The following is a 12,257-nucleotide window of genomic DNA, read 5'->3' as shown; positions in this document are numbered from 1 at the left end:
CTATGAGATCCCCTCTCATTCTTCTAAATTTCAGTGAATATAAGCCTAGTCGATCCAGTCTTTCTTCATAGGACAGTCCTAACCTTCGCTGCACTCCCTCAATAGAAAGAATGTCCTTCCTCAGATTAGAAGACCAAAACTGTACACAATATTCAAGGTGTGGCCTGACCAAGGTCCTGTACAACTGCAGTAAGACCTCCCTGCTCCTATACTCAAATCCTCTCGCTATGCCATTTGCCTTCTTCACCACCTGCTGTACCTGCATGACAACTTTCAATGACTGATGTACCATGACACCCAGGTCTCGTTGCACCTCACCTTTCCTAATCTGTCACCATTCAGATAATATTTTGCCTTCCTGTTTTTGCCACCAAAGTGGATAACCTCACATTTATCTACATTATACTGCATCTGCCATGCATTTGCCCACTCATCTAACCTGTCCAAGTCATCCTGCAGCCTCTTAGCATCCTCCTCACAGCTCACACTGCCACCCAGCTTAGTGTCATCTGCAAACTAGGAGATATTGCATTCAATTCCTTTGTCTAAATCATTATTGTATATTTTACATAGCTGGGGTCCCAGCACTGAGCCCTGCAGTACCCCACTCGTCACTGCCTGCCATTCCGAAAAGTTGGCACCGAACTTTTGTCCAACAAATAAGATATAACATGGAAGGGATGGTGGAGGCCCCGGAGCTGGTAGCCAGGAACACTGGTGGCAGAGGGTCCCAGAGCGCGGCACTTTACCCCAAGGAGCTGCAACCCCATTGCCAACCACACATGAGAGCCAGGAGCAACATCTTGCTTCTGGCTCGGAGCACATTCCCACTTCGGGACCGTCCTCTCCTGTATCCATCCAAGCAGCGTTTCGATCGTCATCCCTCCCCCCCCGCCCCCGCCAACAATGAAGCATCGCCTGAGGAGCTCCTTGGCCAGGTGGCTTGGAGTCAGGAGGGGAACGATAAGGGGTAAAGGTAGGGAAGAGAAGCAGGGGGGCGAGGGGGAAGATTTGTTTTTTACAGAAATACAGATGATTTCAGACAACTGTTCGGTTTAAATGTTTTTTATTTAACAAAACCTTGTTGCGCATTGGCTCAGATAGCTGCACCGTTACACACTGGTGATTCCTTAACATCAAAGGGTATAATTACACTTAACTTCAATCAACTTAAACTTTAACTGTCACCAAGGTGATGCCCACCTTTGATGTATCACCTGCACACCCAGCAGTGTGTCATCCTTGTAAATAACACCAACGTTCTTTCAGGCAAAGTGATCATTGATGAGCTCCTGACATAAGGCTCTTGCAGTTATCATGCCACCTCGGGCCCATTCATGCGGACTACAGGGGGGCGGGGGCATGGCTTCAGTGTCAGCCTGATTGTCTGGGCCAATATCAGTGTCCAGCTCCTCGTCCTCCTCTTCCTCTCTCTGGTGAGGTGGACTGTCAGACTCATCAGGCAATTCTTGTCCCCTCCTGATAGCCAAGTTATGCAGCATGGAGCACACCACCACAACTTGAGCTACCTGCTCAAGGTGGTATTGGAGCTCGCCTCCTGAGTGGTCCAGGCATCTAAAGTGCTGCTTCAGCACTCCAATAGTTTTCTCCATGATATTGCGAGTGGCTCTGTGGCTCTCGTTGTGTCTCCTCTCCGCTTCGATGTGGGTGTCACGCAGCGGGTGTCATCAGCCAGGTGGCGAGGCCATATCCTTTGTCACCAAGCATCCAGCATTGACCTTGTGGCTGATAAACAAGTCAGATACAGTGCTCTCACACAGGATGTGAGCATCATGGATGTTGCCCAGAAATTTAGCATTCATGGCCATTATAATTTGCTGGTGATCGACAGCGCGTTGAACATTCAGGGAGTGGAATCCTTTGCGGTTCCTGAAAATCTCTGCATCCTGAAAAGGTGCCCGCATCATGATGTGTGTACAATCTATTGCTCACTGCACCTTGGGGAAGTTTGCAATTCTGGAGAATCCTAAAGCCCTCTCACTCTGTGCCTCCCTGGTCATAGGGAAGTTGATCAAGTCCCTCCTGTGTGCGTACAGGGCTTCAGTGACCTGTCTAATGCAGCAATGTGTGGTATGCTGAGACAGACCGCAAATGTCACCAACTGAAACCTGAAAAGAACCCGAGGCATAGAACGACAGTGCCGCGGTGACTTTCACCTCGACGGACAGTGCAGTACTGATGGTGCTGGCAGGCCGCAGATCTCCGCTTACGAGCTGGCATACCTCAATGATACCCTCTTGCAAACAATGCAGTCTCCGAAGGCAGGTGGTGTCAGGCAAGTCGAGGGGGATGTAACGTCTGGTCGCCCTCATCAGTCTGGCACGTCTTACATTGGGCACATAATGCTGTGGAGCGTACCTTCGGCCATCTCGAGTCTGCAGCATGTAATTGGTCATCAAGAGAGGGTGAGAAAGGACAGGCCCTCTTGCAATAGCTCTCTGTTTTCCACCGATTAGTCACAAACAATGAATGTCCCGATGAAGACACCTATTAAGTTCCAATCGGTTACTATGGTCAAGATGTTTCTACAGATGTTCACATCAACTCCAATGACCTCCAAAGTACATCTGAACTCCCTCGAGGTTGAAGCACAGCAGCCTTTTAAAGGATGCCACATGTGATGTAGAACATGGCATCCATAACGCTGTGATTAGTTCCGGTTAGTTCCACTTTCTCCGGGCGTTTTTTTGTGCGAGTGATATTGTGGGCGATATGTGTGCGAGGTGGTTAAAATGACGCTGGGCGATCTCATGGCCGCTAGTTTTGGCAAATATACTCTTTCTGACAAAATAAAGTGGGCAGTTGGTATTATTGAATCTCGGCGTTAATTCCGTGCGGAAAGTAACGCTGGGCGATATTATGGGTGTTGATTTCGCCCATTCTGATGATTCCGCGCAAAAAAAGTGGGCGGGCGGTATTATTTTTTCCTGGCATTATGCACATGGGGAAAGTAATGCTCGCCGATAAGTTTCCGAATAATGCCCGTCAGTTTTCATTTTGTGGCTAAATGGGCGATATATGGGCGTTATATGCCATTTCAGCGGTAAAATGGACATTAAGTGGCCGCTAAGCATGCAAAAAAAGTGGAAAATCTAGCCCCATATCTTTTGTTGTGTATAACCATGCAAGTTATGTATAATGATTATTTTGTTATGATTACATCTTCATTAAGAAGGGAGAAGTGTAATATAGCTCCCCCTAGTGGACTACTGTTCCACCTAGTGGATAACCGATGTAATGCAACTACTGATGTAAATAAAATAAAATGGTCATGTGAAAAAGTTACATGATGGCAGTTGGAGCCATCTTGTAGAATGTGTTTGTTATAGTGATGTCGTAAAAATATATCACAAGGATGGTGTGTGATTTGGAGGGGAATGTGCAGGTGGTAGTGTTCCCATGCGCTTGTGGCCGTTCTAGGTGGTCGATGCATGTGTTTGTGAGGAGCTGTTGAAGACACCTTGGCAAGTTGCTGCAGTGCATCTTGTAGATGGTGCACACTACAGCTATGGTGTGTCGGTGGTGGAGGGAGTGAATGTTTAAGGTGTTAACATTGAAAAATATTATAAGGGCATTGTCTTCATTAAAAAATATTTTCATTTGAGAAGGAAGCACCAATAAAAAAAATCATGGGGAATCTTCATCATAACAGCATCATGTGCAATGATGTATTTGAATGTAATTCAAATCATCGTGTTGGCTAAACAAACATTTTTGCCAAAATCTAATGAGTAAAGGCTAAAATTACACAACTGGTACATTAGCACCTGAAAGAGGTTAACATGTTGGCTGTAACTCTTCATCAGAATTGACATGGTTTTGCTGGACGTTTCTCAAACACTTTTTCAAGAAAAGATCTCTTTGTGTTTAGTGGTAAACATGTTAATTATTCAATGAGGATGGGGAGTGTTATTTGTTGGATACACTACTCACCGTATGGTCTTTGATAAGTCGATAAAGGTGTTTCATCTTTTAGCAGCCAAGTGAAGTTCCAGGTACCCAGACTGTTATTTGCAATCCACCTGGTTTCTTCAGATTGAGGTACACCGGCAACTGCAACACAAACAACATCATTGCCATTGTTTTAAAGTGTAACACTTAAAAAAATGGGGCATCTCAAATTTAGTAAAAAATATACCCCATCCTTAACAACCAGTAGATGCATGCTGTCAATGCACAAGCTATGTTAATGGGATAGTAATGGCTTGTACTAGTCTAAATTCAACCGGCGCTATCCTACTCCAACCTTGTTGCCTGTAAAATCCTACTGTAAGCCTGCTGTGTATGGAATCCTACACCAATCCTGTCGCGGGTACTGTCTTATACCAAGCTGTTGCTGCAAGAATGTTGTTGCTTCCTGTGATGTGATGGTAACCATTGAAACTAGCACAACCTGCTCAACCTCTTTCATCAGAGGTTTCAGTCCCCTGGGATGGCAATAAACAATCTAGATTTCTCTAGTTTTGGCTTTGGAGGGTTAGCTGATTTGTCAGATCTTGTAAGACCGTTTCACCACTTGCCTCCTGACGTATTTGTTGATTGTTGAATGGGTTATTTGGTTATTTCTCCCATAGCTACTTAATAATTAGCTGTAATCTCATATCTTTGCCAATCTGATAGCTGAAATATCTCATCGCATTAATCTTCCCCCACCATTTAGTGCATGCTGCGCATACAGCTGAAATATTCTCCCTTCGATTTTTTTTTAAGTCCACCTGAAAAAGAAGCCAGCATCAAATGATGTTTCAATCCTTTTGTCTCAGATACCAGGAACTGAAGTTATACCTAATCACTGACAGCAAGAATCTTTGTGATGAATGTATACATGTGTTAAAGGCACCAAGTTACAAGGAAGGGACAAGAACAATAAAAGGACAATGTTTACTGCAGTGGGATGCTCACAGTTTTGTATACATTGTAAACCAATGCAAACAATAATTTGTTATAGCCCAAGTAATAATATCATATTATAGATTTGTGAATTTTCCATGACATGACCAACCCAAAGTTTACTGAGGAGATATTTCTTCACCTCATTCTGTCTCTATCCAATTTAATAAGGATTGTTCTGATAAGATTTACAGCTCTACTTAACTGAGTTCCATCCTTGCTGGCTCGCAATGTAGACCTGATCTCAGGCAATGTAAAAGTTAATGGGCGGACATAGAAGGCCAAATGACATTTGTGTGAGTTTTTGTAACCTTCTCCTGAAATTAGTCATATTGTTTAGCTTCTGCCAGGAGACAGAAGAGTTATGAGCGTGTGTTTTTTTTTTTAATTGAAAAGCAAGTGTACGGCAATGTAGTGCAGCAGCTCAGTGCTTCAATGTGCTGCGTCACAGAATGGTTGGATGGAGCTTGACAGTCACATTAAGCTCCATTGGATCCAGTTGTTGACCTCAGCACTGTCGTCAAGGGAATTCACCAAGTCGAGTCCAAGGAGAGCTAAAATCATTAGAGGGAATTTCATCCTGGAATGCTCTTTTATGCCTGTCAGTCAGCTCCAGTGGGATGGTCAACTTTAGCCCAGTGAAAGCTGCGTATCAGGGAGACCTGAGGGGTGAATTTCCTCAGCAGCTCTCCCCACTCCACCACCATAACCTCGGCAGGAGTTCAGCGGAAACCCTGCTTATGCAGGCAAAAGAGCTTTCTGCCCAAGCAACGATGTCAGAACAGGAGTAGCCCCGAGGGAATTCACCTCCAAACTGAGAAGAATCAATTAATAATATTTTTTAAAACTGTAACTATATTCTGTACCTGCAGGATTAATGGGCCAGATTTTGCTGTCGAAATAACAGTGAGATTAGTGATGCTCCCCATTATTTATACCATAAATAAATATGCCACAAATGCCATAGCAACTTCTGGCGAGGGGCAGACGTGCAGTTAAATGCAAATATCCAATGGTTGCTGTCCGAGGTCCGTGAAAACAACATTTCACCATCTGCCTCACCATTGACATGCATCGAATGTTGAAGTTGTTGTATTTGCATGGTAGATATGAACCAAACCCTCGACAGATATTTAGGACTGATAATTATGTGTAAGTACTCTTTTAACGAATTGATAAGTGTTAATGACTGACAAACAACCTCTCTGGCACTGAAACTATTGGCCCGGATTTTCCGGGGCTCATGATCGCGTAGACAGTGCGTACGCGGCCATAAGTGTCCTACAAATTCTGGGTTTCTACCTGCAGTATGCATGCGCGAAAACCTGGAACATGCTCTGTCAAATTTCAGCTTGACAGATCCACCATCTGCACAGCGAATGCCTGTGAAACTCTTATGCATGGTAATAGCAGGCATAGGGCCTTCATTTACCAGTTAGTTAGAGGTTATTTTTAACCCCTTTAAAATGTTTTCATTTATTTTTCAAAGAAAATTGTTTTAAATGTTTAATTTAATTGTATTTTTATTAATTTTGAACATGTAATGATTTATTTTTATTTAACTGGTGTGTTCTTTAGGGGATTTCCTATTCATGCTTTATGGGGATTCCGTTCATCAATGGAATCCCCAGAAACATCATGGGGATTCCTCATTCTGATTAGTTGGGCGGGCCCACGTGATCCCAGGTTCGCTTACCGCCTGCATCCCTGGGATCCATGGGCCTTTACGCAAGTATCGTAAAAGCCCAGGAGCGCAAGTGTTTGAACCTCCAGAACCAGCAGCTAGGTTCGTACTTTTTTTGCAGTTTGGAGGCATTCATAATAACATAAGAACATAATAAATAAGGGCAGGAAGTAGGCCTTTTGGCCCCTCGAGCCTGCTCCACCATTTAATATGATCATGGCTGATCCAATCATGGACTAAGTTCCACTTCCCTGCCCGCTCCCCAGAATCCCTTATTCCCTTATCGGTTAAGAAGCTGTCTATCTCTGTATTAAATTTATTCAATGACCCAGCTTTCACAGCTCACTGAGGCAGCGAATTCCACAGATTTACAACACTCTGAGAGAAGAAATTCCTCCTCATCTCAATTTTAAATGGATGACCCCTTATTCTAAGATTATGCCCCCGAGTTCTAGTCTCCCCTATCAGTGGAAACATCCTCTCTGCAACCACCTTGTCAAGCCCCCTCATAATCTTATACGTTTCGATAAGATCACCTCTCATTCTTCTGAATTCCATTGAGTAGAGGCCCAACCTACTCAACCTTTCCTCATAAGTCAACCCCCTCATCCCCGGAATCAACTGAGTGAACCTTCTCTGAACTGCCTCCAAAGCAAGTATATCCTTTTGTAAATATGGAAACCAAAACTGTATGCAATATTCCAGGTGTGGCCTCACCAATACACTGTATAACTGTAGCAAGACTTCCTTGCTTTTACAGAAACATAGGGCCCAAGTTTCCACACGATAAAAAACGGGCGCCCCTCCAAGCTAGGCGCCCGTTTTTCAAGCCTAAAACGGCGCCTAAAAAAAAACTCGCGATTCTGGAGCGCCCTGCAGCTCCTTGTCTGCCTGGCGCGGCGCCCAGGGGGGCGGAGCCTACACTCGCGCCGATTTTGTAAGTGGGAGGGGGCGGGTACTATTTAAATTAGTTTTTTTCCTGCCGGCAACGCTGTGCGTGCGCGTTGGAGCGTTCGCGCACGCACAGTGTGAAAGAAACATTGGCACTCGGCCATTTTTGCAGTTCTTTGTAGCTGTTTAATTTTTGAACATTTTTTAATAAAAGCACATTGCCATCAGCACATCAGCACTGAGGCTACCCTTCTCACTGTCTCCTTCCCCCCTCCCCCGCGGGAAGAACGGGCGCCTCCCCCCCCACCCGCGGGAAGAACGGGCGCCTCCTTCCCCCCCGCGGGAAGAACGGGCGCCTCCTCCTCCCCCCGCGGGAAGAACGGGCGCCTCCTCCCCCCCCGCGGGAAGAACAGGCGCCTCCCCCCCACCCGCGGGAAAGAACGGGCGCCTCCCCCCCACCCGCGGGAAGAACAGGCGCCTCACCCCCACCCGCGGGAAAGAACGGGCGCCTCCCCCCCACCCGCGGGAAGAACGGGCGCCTCCCCCCTCCCCCGCGGAAAGAACGGGTGCCTCCTCCCCCCCACCCGCGGGAAGAACGGGCGCCTCCTTCCCCCCCGCGGGAAGAACGGGCGCCTCCTCCCCCCCTGCGGGAAGAACAGGCGCCTCCCCCCCACCCGCGGGAAAGAACGGGTGCCTCCTTCCCCCCCGCGGGAAAGAACGGGCGCCTCCTCCCCCCCCCGCGGGAAGAACAGGCGCCTCCCCCCCACCCGCGGGAAAGAACGGGCGCCTCCTTCCCCCCCGCGGGAAAGAACGGGCGCCTCCTTCCCCCCCGCGGGAAGAACAGGCGCCTCCCCCCCACCCGCGGGAAAGAACGGGCGCCTCCTTCCCCCCCGCGGGAAGAACAGGCGCCTCCCCCCCACCCGCGGGAAAGAACGGGCGCCTCCTTCCCCCCCGCGGGAAGAACAGGCGCCTCCCCCCCACCCGCGGGAAAGAACGGGCGCCTCCTTCCCCCCCGCGGGAAAGAACGGGCGCCTCCTCCCCCCCCCGCGGGAAAGAACGGGCGCCTCCTTCCCCCCCGCGGGAAGAACGGGCGCCTCCTTCCCCCCCTGCGGGAAGAACAGGCGCCTCCCCCCCACCCGCGGGAAAGAACGGGCGCCTCCTCCCCCCCCGCGGGAAAGAACGGGCGCCTCCTTCCCCCCCGCGGGAAGAACGGGCGCCTCCTCCCCCCCCTGCGGGAAGAACAGGCGCCTCCCCCCCACCCGCGGGAAAGAACGGGCGCCTCCTCCCCCCCCGCGGGAAGAACGGGCGCCTCCTCCCCCCCTGCGGGAAGAACAGGCGCCTCCCCCCCACCCGCGGGAAAGAACGGGTGCCTCCTTCCCCCCCGCGGGAAAGAACGGGCGCCTCCTCCCCCCCCCCGCGGAAAAGAACGGGCGCCTCTCCCCTCCCCCCCCCGCGGGAAGAACGGGCGCCTCAGGCTGACTGCAGCATTCTCCGTGCCTGAAGCACTTTCACACAGGTAGGAAGATGATTTATTTAATCTTTTCTTTGCTTATAAATGTTTATTCAGGTTGGATTTATTTGTATAATATTTGTAGAAGTATAAATAAGGATTTATTGTAGAATTTAATGACTTCCTTTCCCCCCCCCACCTCGTTCTGGACGCCTAATTTTTAAGCTGCGCCTGATTTTTTAATGTGTAGAACAGGTTTTTTCAGTTCTACAAAAATCTTCACTTGCTCCATTCTAAGTTAGTTTGGAGTACGTTTTCACTGTGGAAACTTTGAAATCAGGCGTCAGTGGCCGGACACGCCCCCTTTTGAAGAAAAAATTCTGTTCAAAAGTAGAACTGTTCTACCTGACTAGAACTGCAGAAAAAAAAATGTGGAGAATTGCGATTTCTAAGATAGTCCGTTCTCCACCAGTTGCTCCTAAAAATCAGGCGCAAATCATGTGGAAACTTGGGCCCATAGAAACATCGAAAATAGGTGCAGGAGTAGGCCATTCGACCTTCGAGCCTGCACCACCATTCAATAAGATCATGGCTGATCATATTCCATCCCTTTTGCAATAAAGGCCAAGATTCCATTGGCCTTCCGATCACTTGCTGTTCATGCATACTAACCTTTTGTGTTTCATGCACAAGTACCCCCAGGTCCCGCTGTACTGCAGCACTTTGCAATTTTTCTCCATTTAAATAATAATTTGCTCTTTGATTTTTTTCTGCCCAAGTACATAACCTCACACTTTCCAACATTATACTCCATCTGCCAAATATTTGCACACTCACTTAGCCTGTCCATGTCCTTTTGCAGATTTTTCCTCCTCACACATTGCTTTTCCTCCCATCTTTGTATCGTTAACTTGGCTACGTTACACTCGGCCCCTTCATTCAAGTCATTAATACATATATTGTAAATAGTTGGGGTCCCAGCACTGATCACTGCCGCACCCCACAAGTTACTGATTGCCAACCCGAGAATGAACTATTTATCCCGACTCTCTGTTCTCTGTTAGTTAGCCAATCTTCTATCCATGCTAATATATTATCCCCAACACGGTGAACTTTTATCTTGTGCAGTAACCTTTTATGTGGCACCTTGTCAAATGCCTTCTGGAAGTCCAAATACACCACATCCACTGGTTCCCCCTTATCCACCCTGTTCGTTACATTCTCAAAGAATTCCCCAAATTTGTCAAAAATGATTTCCCTTTCATAAATCCATGCTGACTATGCCTGACTGAATTATGTTTTTCCAAATGTCCTGCTGCTGCTTCTTTAATAATGGACTTTTCCCAACCACAGATGTTAGACTAACTGGTCGATAGTTTCCTGCTTTTTGTCTGCCTCCTTTTTTAAATAGGGGTGTTACATTTGCAGTTTTCCAATCTGCTGGGACCTCCCCAGAATCCAGGGAATTTTGGTAAATTACAACCAATTCATCCACTATCCCTGCTGCTACTTCTCTTAAGACCCTAGGATGCAAGCGATCAGGTCTAGGAGATTTATCTGCCTTTAGTCCCATTATCTTACTGAGTGCCACGTCCTTAGTGATTGTGATTGTGTTTAGTTCTTCCCCCCCCCAATAGACCCTTGATGATCCACTGTTGGGATACTGTTAGTGTCCTCTACTGTAAAGTCTGATACAAAATATTTGTTCAGAGTTTCTCCCATCTCCATGTTCCCCATTACTAATTCCCCGGTTTCGTCCTCTAAGGGACCAACATTTACTTTAGCCACTCTTTTCCTTTTTATATACCTATAGAAACTCTTGCTTTCTGTTTTTATACTTTGTGCTAGTTTACTTTCATAATCTATCTTCCCTTTCTTAATCATTTTTTTAGTCATTCTTTGCTGGCTTTTAAAAGCTTCCCAATCTTCTGTCCTCCCACTAGTTTTGGCCACTTTGTATGCATAGAACACAAGAACATAAGAACATAAGAACATAAGAACATAAGAATTAGGAACAGGAGTAGGCCATCTAGCCCCTCAAGCCTGCTCTGCCATTCAAAAAGATCATGGCTGATCTGGCCGTGGACTCAGCTCCACTTACCTGCCTGCTCCCCAAACCCTTAATTCCCTTATTGGTTAAAAATTTATCTATCTGTGATTTGAATACATTCAATGAGCTAGCCTCAACTTCTTCCCTGGGCAGAGAATTCCACAGATTCACAACCCTCTGGGAGAAGAAATTCCTTCTCAACTCGGTTTTAAATTGGCTCCCCCGTATTTTGAGGCTGTGCCCCCTAGTTCTAGTCTCCCCGACTAGTGGAAACAACCTCTCTGCCTCTATCTTGTCTATCCCTTTCATTATTTTAAATGTTTCTATAAGATCACCCCTCATCCTTCTGAACTCCAACGAGTAAAGACCCAGTCTACTCAATCTATCATCATAAGGTAACCCCCTCATCTCCGGAATCAGCCTAGTGAATCGTCTCTGTACCCCCTCCAAAGCTAGTATATCCTTCCTTAAGTAAGGTGACCAAAACTGCACGCAGTACTCCAGGTGCAGCCTCACCAATACTCTGTACAGACCTCCCTGCTTTTGTACTCCATCCCTCTTGCAATGAAGGCCAACATTCCATTCGCCTTCCTGATTACCTGCTGTACCTGCAAACTAACTTTTTGGGATTCATGCACAAGGATCCCCAGGTCCCTCTGCACCGCAGCATGTTGTAATTTCTCCCCATTCAAATAATATTCCCTTTTACTGTTTTTTTTTCCAAGGTGTTTTTAATTGGATACCATCCTTTATTTCTTTAGTTAGCCACGGATGGCTATCTTTCCTTTTACACTCTTTCCTCCTCACTGGAATATATTTTTCTTGAGAGATGTGGTGTTAAATGTATGTCACTGTTCATCAACCGTCCTACACTTTAATCTATTTTCCCAGTCCACTTTAGCCAACTCTGCCCTCATACCTTTGTAGTCTCTTTTATTTAAGCTTAGTACGCTGGTTAGAGATCCAACTTTCTCACCCTCCATCTGAATTTGAAATTCAAACATGCTGTGATCACTCATTCCAAGGGGATCATTTACTAGGAGATTATTTATTAATTCTGTCTCATTACACTGGACTAGATCTAAAATAGCCTGCCCCCTGGTTGGCTCCATTAAATACTGCTCAAGGAACCCACCCTGATGCACTCTATGAACTCTTCCTCAAGGCTACCCTGACCAATTTGATTTGTCTAATCTATATGGAGGTTAAAATCACCCATGATTGTTGCTGTTCCCTTTTTACAAGCCCCCACTATTTCCTGGTTTATGCTC

At 46.7% G+C, this 12,257-nt stretch overlaps 1 protein-coding gene across 1 annotated transcript in view; it reads right to left on the bottom strand.

Annotated features, from left to right (window-relative positions):
* LOC139272598 (ALK tyrosine kinase receptor-like) overlaps window positions 1-12,257 on the bottom strand; it is a 1,661,561-nt gene that overhangs the window by 1,342,959 nt on the left and 306,345 nt on the right. Inside the window, exon 2 of the mRNA XM_070888679.1 lies at window positions 3,955-4,074. Coding sequence (XP_070744780.1) covers window positions 3,955-4,074 — 120 coding nt within the window. The remainder of the gene's footprint in view (window positions 1-3,954; window positions 4,075-12,257) is intronic.

Source organism: Pristiophorus japonicus, chromosome 9 (genome assembly GCF_044704955.1).
Source record: "Pristiophorus japonicus isolate sPriJap1 chromosome 9, sPriJap1.hap1, whole genome shotgun sequence".
Classification (NCBI taxonomy): domain Eukaryota; kingdom Metazoa; phylum Chordata; class Chondrichthyes; family Pristiophoridae; genus Pristiophorus; species Pristiophorus japonicus.
The sequence above is the reverse complement of the archived record's forward strand: the minus strand, read 5'-3'. Positions and strand labels throughout refer to the sequence as shown.